The 16,862-nt window shown below is 34.0% G+C and overlaps 1 protein-coding gene across 7 annotated transcripts in view; it reads left to right on the top strand.

Moving 5' to 3' along the window:
- myt1lb (myelin transcription factor 1-like, b) overlaps window positions 1-16,186 on the top strand; it is a 144,462-nt gene extending 128,276 nt beyond the window's left edge. For 3 of the 7 annotated variants that reach the window (XM_058749962.1, XM_058749963.1, XM_058749961.1), the window contains 10 exons: window positions 428-496; window positions 735-749; window positions 1,375-1,437; window positions 2,355-2,438; window positions 4,461-4,682; window positions 5,678-5,769; window positions 6,040-6,143; window positions 8,542-8,685; window positions 12,146-12,199; window positions 13,096-16,186. In XM_058749962.1, coding sequence (XP_058605945.1) covers window positions 428-496; window positions 735-749; window positions 1,375-1,437; window positions 2,355-2,438; window positions 4,461-4,682; window positions 5,678-5,769; window positions 6,040-6,143; window positions 8,542-8,685; window positions 12,146-12,199; window positions 13,096-13,236 — 988 coding nt within the window. In that variant the 3' untranslated portion in view covers window positions 13,237-16,186. The remainder of the gene's footprint in view (window positions 1-427; window positions 497-734; window positions 750-1,374; window positions 1,438-2,354; window positions 2,439-4,460; window positions 4,683-5,677; window positions 5,770-6,039; window positions 6,144-8,541; window positions 8,686-12,145; window positions 12,200-13,095) is intronic. The other 4 variants (XM_058749966.1, XM_058749964.1, XM_058749967.1 and 1 more) reach the window with 4 other exon arrangements.
- Window positions 16,187-16,862: the final 676 nt, after the last annotated feature.

The raw sequence follows: 16,862 nt of genomic DNA, 5'->3' as shown, positions 1-16,862 counted from the left end.
TTTGGCCTTTCATTCTGTCTATTTTTTCTGGAGACAGATGTCCAACACCAGGGTGTGATGGGAGTGGTCACGTAACCGGTAATTACGCCTCACATAGAAGGTGTGACTCCATTTTCTAATGGTGGATTCAGTCCGATGAATTTATTGTTTTCAGCTTACCTCAACTATGCTGTCGGAACATTTTTAGAGACTGCCTCTCCATGTTAACCCTTTGAATATTTCACCAGGGATAAGTGCTAATTTCAAGAATGCTCTGCTATTCAGAGGGTTAAATTATAGAGCAAAAATCCCCTCCACTTACACCATGGCTTTATTGCATTTGCAGTGTTTTCTGAATTATGTCTGTATGTGTTTGTTGTTGTTTACTATTAGTAGCAAGTCTGACCACCGTTTTGTTTCACTAACATCTGCGTATGCAATCTTTTAGTCTTTCAGGCTGTCCTTTAGCAGATAAAAGCATTCGGAGTATGATGGCCACCAACTCACAAGAACTCAAGTAAGGATCAAACTGTTGTTTTCAAAAAATAATGTTATGAAGCATCAGGTCCATAGCTACCACAGATAATGAGATACAACAACAGGGAAAAGAAACCAAAAATTCAGATTAGTGATCAACAAATATGAGTTTATCAATAGTTTATTCTTGAAATATTACTTTAATCATTATGTGATTAGCTTACTAAGCGCCAATAGTTATGCATCATGTCTACCGTGCTTGATTTTTTTTTCTACAGAGACAGTGAGTCACAGTAAGTTTGAAATTTGACTTTTTTTTTCCTTTAAAAAAACAAGTTGTTCCAGCCCTGTTAAATGGATAATAATTGCCTTAGTTGACAAATATCATCGCATCACACCATAATCTTTTACAGGGAATAAATTTTATATTATGAAAAAATGTGCCACACAAAAATAATAATAATAGCTATAATAATTTATCAAAACTGATAGCTGTTGTTTTTATCTCCACAACAGAGTTGAACTATTGAGCTTCCCTTGTGAAAACAATTAAACATAAACATCCTTAAACACAAAACAGGGCAAACGAGACAGAAGTACAGTAATATAACAAATGATAATGTTAGTCAAATAATAAAAGTAGTTAAAAAGAAGCTTACAGCAGTTTTGTATGTGATTATTGAACACTTTATATTTTATTGTGAATGTAATGAATGCACTGCCTCAGGCTATGAAGCTTCTTTCCTACATTTCAATGAGCTTTACCTTTATTTAACAAATCATGAAGACTTTTATTTGAAAGGTTTGTAGAAAAGCTGTTGTGTGAGGTAATGTTGATTTTTCTGAAGATGCTTTTAATGTTACATCAGGGCTGCTCTTTTGCATGCTGGGCAGTAACAGGGTGTATTTCTGTCCCAGGTGCCCGACCCCGGGCTGTGATGGCTCGGGACATATCACTGGCAACTACGCTTCACACAGAAGGTAATGTGCACGCAGACCCTATATAATATTAATGAATTTATGATAATATTAATGAATATTAATGAAAAGCCAATTACTGTAAGTGTTCTAATGAGAGTTCACTTTCATGACTATGCAAATAAATTTCAAGGTTCACTTTGCAAAAATGTCAAATTAAAAGTTTTACCTCAGAATACATTTAAAAGCAAATAAGTGCACTTATTTTGGTGTTGGCTAACATATTAAAGCATATTAAAGTAAAATATTTAGTTTTATTTGATATTGCATTTAAAGTTAATATATTTTAACTCTTGTACTCTGTTTGGGGTCTTTTGACACCAAATGACGTTTGCTGAAATAAAATGTAAAAAAAAAACAATAAAAAAAAAATGTTCCCTTTATCTAAATGGCATGAGACTTTGTAGCTTTACAAATATAAAAAAATTAACTGGGTTGATATCTGGTTGTATGTTAGTGTGAAAAAAGTCACTCTCATCATGTATGAGATTGAAATCTCACATTGAAATGACTGGGAAACAATAAAATCGATACCTTTACTTTTCAATTTGTCAAATAAAATCAATAAATCCACCACAATGCAGACCACAAAATACACGAAAATGAAGTGACAACCCTTCTCAGTGCAGAACGATTACTCTCACACACTCTCATCCCTGGGGTCTCTAGTCCTACTTAAGTGAGTCAAAAACTCTCAAAAGTTCAGCTATATGCATTTAATATAAGTTAAAACCATAGTACATTTTCATTCAGTTGTAAACAACATGCAGTTAAGTGTCTGAAAACCTTGCATATAGTTCACACGTTTGAAGCATCTTATTTCCATAATAAGTACTCTTTTTTTTTAATTTATTTTTTTTAAGTAAGCTAAAGTGTACATAATTTTCGTAATGGCTGAGGTAACGACAGTTTTTCCTCAGTTTGTCAGGATGTCCACGGGCTCGGAAGACTGGAATAAAGATAACACACAGTAAAGAGGACAAGGAAGACCAGGAGCCGATCAGGTACCGACTCGCTGCCTTTAAACAGCAATAACTTCATCTGCATCCACCTCTGCTATGAAGTGACATCAAAACCATAATTAATTAATATAGTGCTTACCAACTCCATTACATTCACAGCAAATGTTCAACAGAAACAAATGTTTAAAATTAATATCAAAAAATGGAATTTAAAAAATCAAGTTAAAGTAATAAGAGTAGGTAACACGTCACAGTAAAGTTCCATTAGTTAATGCATTATCTAACCATTAACATTGAGCAACATTTATTTCTATAGTGTTTATTCATCTTTGTTAATGTTAGTTAATAAAAATGCAAGTATTAACATAAAACTATAACTTAGATTACAAATCTAAGATTAAAGATTGTTTCTAATTGTTTCTAATTAATATGTTTCTAGATTCTAATTCATTATATGATATTTTCCAGTCTGGATTTAGAAAACTATACAGTGCTGAATCTGCTCTACTGAAGGTTACTAATGACATCATGCTGGCTACAGATAATGGGAGTGCTGTTGCTCTGGTCCTTTTAGATCTCAGCTCAGCATTTGACATGGTTGATCATTCTATTCTTATCTCCCGTCTGGAAAATCTTTTAAGCATTCAGAGTACCGTTTTGAATTGGTTCCGGTCTTTTTTAACTAATAGGATGTTCTCTGTCTGCATTGGAAAACACACTTCCTCAACCGCACATCTTTCTTGTGGTGTTCCGCAGGGATCTATTCTGGCACCAACACTGTTCTCCTTATACTTACTGCCATTGGGTTCCATCTTTTCCAAATATGGAGTATCATTCGACCTATACGCTGATTACACCCAATTATACCTCCCTTTTAAACATAATGATTCAAGGTCCATAGAGGTTCTGCTAGCTTGTTTTCATGAAGTGAAAATGTGGCTCTCACACAGTTTTTTAGCCTTAAATGAGAATAAAACCGAAGTTATACTGTTTGGTCCAAGTGACTCCTATAATTTTGGTGATCTGGACCTTGGCGACTTAAACCCTCATGTTACTTCATCTGCAAAATATCTAGGTGTGTTGTTTGATTCAGGTCTCAAGTTTGATAAACAAATTAATTCTGTTGTCAAATCCTGCTTTTATCATTTAAGACGTCTTGCAAAAGTCAAACCTGTTCTTTCTTTAAAGAACTTTGAAATAGTTATCCATGCATTTATTAATTCACGCCTTGATTACTGCAATTCACTCTATTATGGAGCAAATAAATCATCTATCAGTCGTCTTCAAATGGTACAAAATGCTGCAGCTAGGCTGTTGACTGGCAGTAGAAAATTGTATCGTATTTCTCCCATTTTAACCTCTCTACATTGGCTTCCAGTAAAACTGAGAATAGAATTTAAAATTCTTGTTTTTGTTTTTAAAGCATTACACGGCCTAGCACCAACGTATCTTTCTGACATTTTACAGTATCATAATCCTTCTAGGTCACTTAGATCAGGCAGCCTTGAATTGCTCTCTGTCTGTAGATCTAGGTTAAAACATCATGGAGACCAAGCTTTTGCGACAGTAGGCCCTAAACTCTGGAGCAGCCTGCCAGTATCGATCCGAATGGTATCATCACTTTCCTCTTTTAAATTAAAACTTAAAACTCATTTCCTTAGCGTGGGTTTCTGATTTATTATTCTAGTGTTTTTGTTTGCTGTTTGAGAGATTGTAATTTGTCTTTTTATTCGATGACTCTGATCCGTACAGCACTTTGGTCAACCCTGGGTTGTTTTTAAATGTGCTTTATAAATAAAAAATTAAATGAAAATTAGGTTAATCTCAGGAAGTACTTAGGTAGTAAAACGCACTATTCAGGTGTAAAATGCTCTTTTAGGACACTAAAGTGACACGTTCCAGTTGCTAGACAATATAAGAAAGCAAAAAGTTATATTGAAATGTACTGAGGGTACCATAAACCAGCTTCTGTTAGGTGGCGCTAAGCAGTGTTATTTTTGTTTTGTATTTTGTCTGAAAGAGATCCCAGTACAGTGAAACAGTAGATTATGTTTATGTTTTCAGGTGTCCAGTCCCTGGATGTGATGGTCAGGGTCACATAACGGGCAAATATGCGTCACACCGCAGCGCGTCAGGCTGCCCTCTAGCGGCCAAACGGCAGAAGGATGGCTATATCAATGGATCCCAGTTCACATGGAAGGCTGGGAAGACGGATGGCATGTCGTGTCCCACTCCAGGCTGCGACGGCTCTGGACACGTCAGCGGCAGTTTCCTGACCCACAGAAGGTTAAACAAACAAACAAACAAAAAAATTATAATCTCTCATACTTTCATTCAAATTTATTTTGAATGTAGTTAAGTCAAATAGAAAAAGCAAATCCCAGTTAAATACATCTGAAAAGGTAGGCTTATTCATTAATTTCTTTCATGTCACAAAAAGCAATAGAGTTTATGATTAGCCCATGGGAATCTACTTTTCAAACAAGAACAAGACCGTGATGTTCAGAATCTGTTAACATTGCAGATTTATACACTAACAGAACATCATGAACTGATGGTAGCAATGCTTTCAGGGGTGTGTTGAGAATGTAATACTAGTGTACTGCATACTGTGTTGCTGTGCATACTATTTTTATTTAGCATACTACATAGTATACAAAATATAATATGTAGTAAACTGTTTTTTTTTTTTTTTTTAGTATCTCCCATGCATACAGAAAATGCATACTGTGCAAGCAAACAGTATACATACTGCAGATAGACCTAAGAGAAGTATGATAGTATGCTATTCTAAACAGCACTAGCCGATATTTAGGTGAGCGCGCCCTCTGGTGCTGTGTCAGTGCTGTAGCAGGTGCATTAATCGCAACATACTGAACAATGATTAAAAGAGTTCAACTTCTGCAAAGAATATTTTTCAAAGTTTTGAGGTCAGTAAGAGTTTTAATTGTTTTTGAAAGACGTCTCTTATCCTCATCAAGGCTGCATTTATTACATCTCAAATACAGTAAAACAATTTACCATAATTTATGGTAAATAAATTATTAGTTTCTGTTAAGGATTATTTAATGAATGGAAAGTTCAAAAGAACAGCATTTATTTGAAATAGAAATATTCTGTAACATTGTAAATGATTACTGTCAAAATTAAATGTGTTATTGCTGAATAAAGGTATTAATTAGTTAAATTTGATCCCAAACCTTTGATTCGGTAATGTATACTATCTTTTTAGATATCAAAAGTGTTAATAATCCATATTTCATGCTCTCTTATGTTTCCAGTCTCTCTGGTTGCCCACGTGCCACAGCAGCAATGAAGAAAGCCAGACTATCAGGAGTGGAGATGCTCACAATAAAACAGCAAACAAGCAATGGTGAATGTCTCACATTACAATGAAGAGCTCAGTCACCAGTCAACAAGATTTTTCACTTTAATTAAAAAATGCAGCTGATGACAGTCTCTGCATGGCTGTAATGATACCAATTATACATATCATGGTTTTTAATGCTTGGAAATAATTCAAGCCAACTGAGAGTTTATGGGAGCACAATTAGTTAGCATGCAGTAAAATAAAACAGTGTTTTTATGTGCAGGTAAGTATTATTTTTCTGCTATAAATTGTGTTTGTCTGTTCTCACTCCAGGTTTAGACTGTGACGCAGATGTTAAACAGCTGGATGAAGACATTAAAGATTTAAATGAATCAAATTCACAGGTGGAGGCGGATATGATCAAACTTAGAACACAGGTAAGGGTATTTATAGAATGAGTTTTGTACTCCATGTATGAGTATTAACTGAGTACATTACCAGTTAATGTTTGGAATAATTTTTTATTTATTTTTTTTTTTTGAAAAAGTCTCTTATGCTCACCAAGGCTGCATGTATATATGTATATAAAAAGTAATATATAAAAACAGTAATATTGTAAATTTTATTGCAATTTTAAATAACTCTTTTCTATTTGAAAATGTTTTAAAATGTAATTTATTTCTGTGATCAAAGCTGTATTTTCAGCATCATTACTCCAGTCTTCATTGTCACATGATCCTTCAGAAATCGTTCTGATATGCTGATTTCCTGCGTTTCTGATTATCAATGTTGAAAACAATTCAGCTGTTTCATACTAGGGTTACACTAGTGTTCATACACTAGTATTTAGAAGTTTGGGGTAAGTAAGTTCTTATTAATCAAATAATACTGAAAAAAAATTGCATGGTTTCCATTAAATTATTAGGAAGCAAAAATGGTTTCCTACATTGCTAACAATTAAAAAATAAAAACTAACTAATATAATATAATATAAAGGAAACCCAATAATAACTGAGCAGCAAACCAGCAAATTAGAATGATTTCTGAAGGATCATGTGACACTAAAGACTGGAGTAATGATGCTGGAAATTCAGCTTTGATCACAGGAATAAATTACATTTTACAATATATACAAATAGAAAACAGTTATTTTAAATTGTAATAATATTCCACAATATTGATATTTTTACTGTGTAATTTGATCATACAAATGCAGCCTTAGTGAGCAGAAGAGGTGTCTTTCAAAAGAAAAAAGAAAAAATCATAATTTTCCAAATTTTGACCAGTAATGTATACACATTTCTTATTTACTCAAGTGCATGGACCATGATTTGGAACTTTTTTTTTGCTTGAATCATACCCAGATGTCCATATTTACATTGTCATCTAGTTATATACTGTATCTGGTGTTCTGATTTAAGCACTTGTATCCATTGCCGTTTGACATACAGTATAGAATATGTCTGGTCTGAAATCACGACTTTGCGCTCAGGATTCCTACAGAAATCATGCAGGGCAGACAGTAGAAAGATTGATTTAATATATTCTACAGGGATGTCTATGACTGTATCTATGACGACATGTATAATGAGCATTCAGTGGTACAGTAATGCTGCTCTAAAATGCATTTCCTGTTCAAAATGCCCGTCTTGACAGGGTTTTAATTGGAGATGAGCATTGTTAAAAATGTCATCATTTTTTACTGTTGTGCTGATTAAATAATCAAATTAATCACAAACAATCACATATCATAATTTGCTGAGAAAACCTCCCAAATGAAAATAATTTAAGACTTTATATTATTGTAGCAGACAAGTAAATTATCTGAATGCACAACGAATGCAAAAGTTTCTGAGATGTCAGTATCATTACAGTCAACTTTGACAAACTCTCTAAAGTAGAACTGTCAAATTGAACTTGCATCAAAAAAATTTTACTATTGTAACAACTTTTTTTTTTTAAATGGTTGATACATATTGTGATATAATCATTATTGTTTAAAAGTTTGGGTTTAAAAAATTGATCAGAAGTGACAATGAGGATATTTAGGGCCAGATTTACTAAACAGAGCAAATTAGCGCAAGAGCGCAATTCCAAAACAGCGCAGATGGGTGTGTAAATTTCAGCAGGTGATTAAAGAACACAGATGCAACATCTCATTTACATATCCTGACAGTACTAGGCTATCTTAACGCCAAAAAAATTCTATTTGAAATAAATGTTGTTGTTTTGAATGTTCTATTCATCAAATAATTCTGCAAATTAAAACTGTATCACAGTTTCTACAAAATTATGAAGCAGCACAACAGTGTTCAACATTGATAATAATCAGAAATGTTTCTTGAGCAGCAAATCAGCATATTAGAATGATTTCTGAAGACTGGAGTAACGATGCTGAAAATTCCATCACAGGAATAAATGTATCCACACAGAAAACAGTTATTTGAAATTGTTATGATATTTCATAAAATTACTGTTTTACGGTATTTTTTCATCAAATAAATGCAGCATTATAGTGAACATAGGAGTCTTCGTTTAAAAACATCACTGACCAAAAACTTTTGAACACTAGTGTATATTTGAATATTAGTGTATATTAAAAAAAAACAGTACATTAGGTATTTCAGTATAAATGCAGCATTTGTGTGACAGTGAACTGAGTGAGACATTTCTTCCCATTAATCATTTAATAAATCATTTATTTTCAAGCATTTCAACCCCACAATATATTTACTGCAGTCTTACTCAAAACAAACACGTTAATAATTTATGGTGCTATGCTCTGAAGACGTTATCACAATAGATTTAACACATCTGCCGATTCATGTCCCACAGATTACCACAATGGAGTCTAATCTGAAGTCCTTAGAGGAAGAAAACAAGGTGATTGAACAGCAAAATGAATCTCTCCTGCATGAGCTGGCCAGCCTCAGCCATTCACTGATAAACAGTTTAGCTAATATCCAGCTACCTCATATGGTAAGGGCCGCCATCCCCAACCGATAGAGGACAAGTCGTGGACAAAGAGCATATTACTTTATTCTGTCCATTTAGAAAAAATAAAAATAACTTTATTGGGCTTGAGGCCGCCGTTCTTGGTACATTCAGCAAATTTAGCATAATAGTCTGTGCTTCAAACTAGTCGCATAGGTGCAAAATCGTAGGAGTCAATTGGTGTAATCTGAATTTGTGCATTTATTGAATGGTTGTTAAATGTTACCAGCTCTGCTTAAACAAACCGCACAAACCAGCCTAAGATGCTTTGCTGGTCTTAGCTGATCTCCCGGTCAGGCTGGTTTACTCAGCAACGAGTTAGCTTGAAAACATGTTCTTCAAATCAGTCCCACAGATTTAGAAGCGTATACATTCTGATCAAAACTTTCATTCATCTCATCTCAACTTGGTAAAGAAATATTTCAGTCATAATCTTATTTGAATCTCCATAGCTTGCTCACCGATTGTCATATTTTGTCAAACTCAGTGGCAAACCACTGATCTGATATAGTCAGTACTACTGAGTTTGTGGTAATATTTGAGTTGCTGTGGCTCATGTTATTTTATCATGTCTATTTCATGAATCACACGCAGTGTTGATTATTGTTTACAAGGTTTTAAGCTGACATGGCTCACTCATTTTGTGTTCAGTTTCTTTGACAATGCTGATTGGTTGTTCCTTAAAAGATTTAAATGAAGCTTATTCTCAGGAAACAGTGCCATTTGTAACTTTTTCTCTCTTTTTTGATTTACACTTCATTTGGAAAACACATTTTCCCACCTAAATCCCTTGTGAAAAAAAGAAGTGTACTTAATTATTTTGAATGTGCACTTGTAGAGTACTTCAGATCTTAAAAGTAAATAGAATTAAAAAAAACTGTACTTGCAGGTAATATAATATTAATGAAATAAAAGGCCACTTAAGTGCACTTAAAGAAACACACGGTGACACTTTATTTTAAGGTGTCCTTGTTACAAGTTACATGTACTTACTATTAAAATAACAATTAATCAGAGGTGGGTAGAGTACCCGAAAACTGTACTCAAGTAAAAGTAAAAGTACTTGAAGAAATATTTACTCAAGTAAAAGTAAAAGTAATAGTCTGAATAGTTACTTGAGTAAGAGTAAAAAAGTATCGGATAAAAAAAACTACTCAAGTAGTTAGTTACTAGTTACTTTGGATATACTGAATATAGTCTATTTTTATTTAGATATATAGATATTTAGATACATTTTTATACACACACACACACTGCCGTTCAAAATACTTTTAATGTTTTTTTTTAAATTTTTTTATGTAATTTATTTCAGTGATGCAAATCAGAATTTTTATCAGCGTGATTTATTATCAATGCTGTTTTTTTTTTTTAGCTTTCTATTCATAAAAGAATCCTGAACAAAATGTCACAGGTTCCAAAAAATATTAAGCAGCAAAACTGTTCCCTGTTGAAAAAACCAGTATATGCTGGTATGGTATGTTTTGAAGCATGGGACGCTGGTTTGAGCACCAGCTCAAGACCAGCACATGACCAGCACAAACCAACATCCCAGCTTCAAAACATACCATACCAGCATATGCTGTTTTTTTTTTTTTTTTTTTTTTTCAACAACACATTATAAATCAATATATTTGAATGATTTCTGAAGGATCATATGACTCTGAAAACTGGAGCAACAGCTGATACAAATTCTGATTTGCATCACTGAGTTAAATTAAATTATATTTTAAAGTTTAATTATGTATTATAAATGTATATAACCTCTGACACGGAGAAGAGTGAAATCTCCTCACATGACCGCTACAGAATATCTGAACATAACGAAACAAATGCACTTCTTCCGTCTGTTCTGCAAAATGTAAACAAATGTAGCCTTTATTTCTGCAAGCGTAAATATTGTGAAAATATCAATATTAATTGTGTCTTGGCAAGGCATTCCTCCTGGAACTAACGCGGGTTTGGCGGCTGTTTATTTCATACTCTGTGACAATGAATAAATTATACATTGTATAGAAGGTACATGTACAACAAACTGGTAATGTCATGGTATCGTACTGTAATCGAATCTATACCTGTGGAACCGACAGCACACGCGGTGTTCATCTAATAAAGATCTTCATAGCTAGCAATAGCCTTTCCACGTCTTCAACACTCTTGATGTTACAACTCTGAGTGAGAACTGCTTCAGACGACTCAGCGCGTGCGGCAGGGAACTGAACGATTCATTCAAACTGATTCGCGAACCGATTCACTGGTCTGCCAACTGGTTTGATCAAGCCTTCGAACAGAATTGACTCAAAAGAATGAATCATTCGCGAACGGGCATCTCTCATTGCCCAGAAAAAAAAAAAAAAAAGTAGACGGCGCGCTTAGAATAAATTGAAGGATTTTTAATGCATTAAGATAAAGTAACGAGAGGAGCGTCACCCACAGTAACGAAGTAAAAGTACCGTTTTTTCACTAAAAATGTACTTGAGTAAGAGTAAAAGTACCCATTTTTAAATATACTCTAAAAGTATTAGTTACCCAAAAAATTTACTCAAGTAAATGTAACGAAGTAAATGTAACTCGTTACTACCCACCTCTGCAATTAATTATGCATAATTGCATGCAAGTAACCCTAATCCTAACCCTAACCATATAGTACGTACATGTAGTTAATTAATATAACTCAATACTTAAATGTATAATTACACTGTAACAATGACGCCTTAAAATAAAGTGTAACCAAAGACACTTTCATGACTTAACAATGTCAAATTGAAAGTTATGTATTTTATGTAATTTTAAGTATATTTTAAGTATTTTATTCATCTTTTGTAATGATTTAAAGAAGTTCACTTACTTTGACTAACATAGTAAAGCACAAGTACTTGATTATAATTTTAGCTGTAGTTTGTTAATCAGTATTATATTTAAAGTTAATATAATTGAAATGCACTAAATTGCACAAGACAATAGAAATGATTATGAAATGACATAAAGGATGAACTGAAGTCATACTTGAGTGAGTCAAAAAGCTTGTTTAAGTTAACTGCATTTAATTTAAATTGAAACTATACATTTTCATTTAGTTGTAAATAATATTTTCAACCTGGTTAAAATAGGTTGCAAATGTGTATGCTTATAACTTGAATAGTTAACAATTTGTGTATTATTCAAGGGTGAATTCACTGAACTTGTGCCACTTTTATCAAATAAGAATAATAAGTGGCTTATCCTTTTTACATACAAAATGTCAATGCAAAGCTGGCAACTAGCTGCTTTAACTAGCAGATGTCATCATATAGCATCACATTATTCATTGTCAACATCTAGCAACATCTAAAACAAAACAAAAAGCTTTCCAGATGTGTCTTAGGTGTTTAGACAGAAGTGGCCAGGTCTTGTATGTCTTGAGCATGCTATTTGCTGTAAGCTAATACACTTTTGTTTTTACCTCTAGAAATCACTTCACAAAGAGGCTCCGGTTAGACATAACAGCTGTTTACATCAGAGAGTAAGACCACAGTTTAACTCCTACCCTTTCCATATGACTATTTGTGTCAGTAAATGTAATTTGTGGCTGAGTGCAGTTGATGTTAGTCATGTTGAAAGTCATTAACGATTTATTCTTTCATTCATTCATGTCCACCTGAATAGATTTTGTTGTTCATGATTAATACTGGCTTTTTAACTGGATCAGTTTTTAATAACCATTCAGTCAGCTTTAGTCCTTCGCATATTTTTCCCATTAGTGAATGCTACCAAATCCAGCAATTTCCATTTAGACTGAATTGAATATATGATGTTTACCTGTGTTGATGTTTACATTGTGTTTCTTTTAATGAAAGTTTTATTGTGGCTGCAACAAGCTGTTTGAAGCTCCAGAATTCATATCAGGGTTTGCAAAATTTGTAATTTAAGAATTGGCTTCCTTTCAGTTCACAACTGTCAGTTTGAATTGAATTAAATCCACACACCGGATTTTGAAAAAATATTTGAAATTGAAGTCACACAAAAGTTTTATGAAAAAAAAAAAAAAACATTTTACATCATAGTTTTGACAAATTATGCTATTATTATGTTTTCCCTGATTACGTTGGATACTCAATACGTGCCATTTTCTTTTAATTCTTTTAATATTTATTGTAATATTTACAGCAAGAATTTTCCATAATGCTGCTTTAAAACTGAGAATTATGACCATAAACTGCATTTACCGTTACATTCATTTCTTTGAATTTTGAATTCTCTCTTCTTGAATTATTTCTACAATGTTGCATCCTGTGAATTGTATACAGGAATAACAATACATTGAAGAACTTACTGTATGACTTAATTCTCAAAAGTGTATTATCCAGTTTTGTCATCATCTTCCACATACTGACAGGATCTTTCCTCTGTGTTTGACAGGAGCCGATGAGCGAACAGAACTTTGACGCATACGTGACCACGCTAACGGACATGTACACGAATCAAGATCACTATCAGAGTCCAGAGAACAAGGCCCTGCTAGAAAATATAAAACAAGCTGTACAAGGCATCCAAGTCTAGCATCTCAGAACTTTCCTAAAACAAAGGAATACTGAGGAAAGAAGACACTTCCAGAAAAAAAAAAAATTTATAATACTCATATGGGATGCCTCATGCTTTGCTGTTGTAGTTTATCAAACAGTGTTAAATTCATGTTCTTTTAAAAAGTGTTATGCTGACTAAACATGGTTTTTCTTTGGGTTTATTTTTCTGGCCTTGTTTAAAAAAAATAATGATCTGCAAAATAGTTTTTGAAAGTATTCACATTTTGTACGTTTTCATATTGGCTAATGTAATGTGACTCATCCTTCTCGCTGCTCATTGATGCACCTTTTTAGTGTATATTTTTGAACAGTAATGCACCCAATACTGAACATTAGTTGATGCTTGCTGAAAGAGTGTCACAAACTGGAAAAAGGTAGCCACTAAACATTTCTGCTCATCATAAAGATGTTTTGTGCCATTAATGAAATGACAAGAGTTTCTTTTTAACATTAAAGGAATAGTTCTCCCTAAAAATAACAATTTTCTGAAAATGTACTCATCCTCAGACATCCAAGATGTAGATGAGTTTATTTCTTCATCACAGTTGGAGAAATGTAGCATTGCATCACTTGCTCACTAATGGATGCTCTGCAGTGAATGGGTGCCGTCAGAACGAGAGTCCAAAAAGCTGATAAAAACATCACAATCCACAAGTAATCCATTCCACACCACTCCAGGCCGTCAGTTAACATCTTGTGAAGCCAAAATCTGCATGTTTGTAAGACACAAACACTCAGAGAGAAATATGCAGAGATCAAGCACCATTTACAAGCCATATAAGTCATAATTCGTAACCCACGGTTCTAAACAAATATGTAGGTGGATTTTGATGCGAGACAGCAAAAGGAGAGGAACTTTTATTTGTTTCCTAAAAACATGGATCTTTTTGCTTCGCAAGATGGAGTGGTATGGAATAATTGTGTATTATTGTGATGTTTTTATCAGCTGTTTGGACTCTCATTCTGATGGCACCCATTCACTGCAGAGCATCCATTGGTGAGACACTGATGCAGTGACACATTTCTACAAATCTGTTCTGGTTAACAAACAAACATCTTGGAAGGCCTAAAGGTGGGTACATTTTTAGCAAATGTTCATTTTTGGGTGAAGAATTACTTTAATATCAGCTATCAATGATGAGGGGTAGGTGTTAAAAACAAAGATCATAGAAATGAAAGCTTATGGTAGAGACCCTGTTACTGCTTCAAAATGCAAAAGGAAATGCTTTGATTATTTGTGGCTTCCTCATTTAATCTGCATCAGTGTAACGGCAATAGTGGCTCTAAACATCACGTCGTGATTTGGTCTCTTCTTGAAATAACAGTAGCCAGAATGGAACTGTCTCAGCAATATATGACTTAACAATGTGTATAAAAAAAGAGATGCAATCTATGTGGTGGGTATATGCAATTTCATGTTTGTAAACAGTGGAAGCTACAAAATCTTTTTACTATATGTAAATGATTGATTTTTATATAAATCTTTTAATACAAATGTTTTAAAGGGACAGAAAGGTGGAAATTAGGTTTAGAGACGTACAATGCTCTGAGTTTCATTTTGTTCCTGTATACAGTGCTGTGCAGGGACACATTTGTTTCCATGCTTGGATGTTTGTACAGTATGGAAACTAAAGCAAAAGGTATCTGTAAAGAATATAGACAATGAAAACGGGACCTACAGGGTTTTTGCCCCCCACTTTTGTGCCAGAAGACTATTTGCACTTATCCCACCTTCGGTCGATGTGCAATCTCCAGGTGTCTCTTTGGCACGAGGAAGGCATGATGACAGGCGTTCAGTGGTTTGAGGAGATCAGAGATCACAGGGATTTGAAATATTAATGAGGACAATATCTTTACGAGAAATATTGTGCATTTTTAAATAACAATGCTAGTTCGTTGAGTATGTTCTATATCATACAAAATAATCCCCAGCAGCACTTTATGTCTAATCACTGTACAAAATCATTAAAGTAGTCAATTGAAATAAAACGTTTTAAGAGAAAAAAATCCCACTGCAATGGGATCGGTTGTTCAAGTCAGCAGTAGAGTTCGGGGGTGTTGCGGCATTACGTGAACCCCTAATTTCCATTGTACTATTAGCTGTAGCAACCTTGTTAATACCTTATTGAGAGCTAATGCAAAGGTGCTTGTACTTCACTGGATCTCGTCCATTGTACTAATCAGTCCTTTTTAGGGCTCCATCATTCATGCACAGCATCACATCTGCAGCTTTTTGCCAATATAGTAATGCTTTCGATAGAGAAATAGCTAGTATCAGTTTTTGAATCGATTATCGTCATCGGTACAATGGAAATGGGAATTTAAGCACAAACATGCTGCTCATTTACTGTCGGTGCATAATACTTTTTTTTTTTAAAACATATGTGACTAATTACTCAACGTAAGATGAAAGAAGTCACATATTCGAATGCTGATTTTTCATATGAATTATTGTGAATTCATGAGTTCATTTATCTAAAATTCTTCATTTCAAGGCTGATTTGTTTAATCATCAATGAAGACAGGATTTTGTATAAACTATTGTGCTCTCTGTGGAACTGGAGTTTGATTTATTTTTGTACGATACAGCATGAATTTGTTTTAATTTTACTATAAATGTGTGAGATCACAAGTTACAGTGATTTTTCATTTTTAAATTGTGAAATTTGTACAATATTTGTCATGCTGGATGTTGACACATCGTACTCTGAATAAAGAAAATGGTGTTGCCACAGACTAGACATCTTCTATGACTGCAAAATAAGTTGACAATATAGGTCATGAATTAATGTCTCGTGTAAATCCTGATGAGAAGCATACTACTTCCTCTGATAAAGGAGTTCTTTTCCTGTATTTCTGGTTTTGTTATTCATGTCAACTAAGCTGACAGTCTGAATCAATAAAATCAATGAATCAATAAAAGAGTATACCAGAAAGGCATATAGTGGGGAAAAAATTATTTGATCTCCTGCTGATTTTGTATGTTTGCCCACTTACAAAGTAATGATCAGTTTATAATTTTAATGGTAGGTTTATTTGAACAGTGAGAGACAAAATAACAACAAAAAAATTCAGAAAAACGCATTTCAAAAAAGTTATAAATTGATTTGCATTTTAATGAGTGAAATAAGTATTTGACCCCTTCGCAAAACATGACTTACTGTGAGGGAGCCATAGGTGACGACGTGGAGACAGTGTAGATCCAAATGTGGGAAGTTTATTGACACTCGGCAACAAATCCAAAACACTAGGCAGAATCGTATTCGGAGGGACAAGCGAGAACAAACAATCGGGAAGTCAGTCCAACAAGGCAAACAAAACCGAAGCAGTAATCTGAAAGGCGGTGGTCAACAGGCAAGCACAATGGTCGTAACAAGAGAGCAAAACACAATGGGAAAAGAACGCTTGGTAAGGCAGTAAAGCTGGCAATACTTCGCAGTGAGAACCTAAAACAGCATTTTTTAAATATGGTGTAAAACAGGAAGTAACCAACTAAGAAACACAGTTAGTACTCTGGAGATGGCTCCTTCTGGTGGTTGGATGAATGGCCACCAGCCCCATTTGTTAAAGAACCCCCCACCCTCTACGAACACCTCCAGGTGT

The sequence above is a fragment of the Onychostoma macrolepis genome, chromosome 17, assembly GCF_012432095.1.
Source record: "Onychostoma macrolepis isolate SWU-2019 chromosome 17, ASM1243209v1, whole genome shotgun sequence".
In the NCBI taxonomy this organism is placed as follows: Eukaryota; Metazoa; Chordata; class Actinopteri; order Cypriniformes; family Cyprinidae; genus Onychostoma; species Onychostoma macrolepis.
Note: the sequence above shows the minus strand (reverse complement) of the source record. Positions and strands in the feature narration are given on the sequence as shown.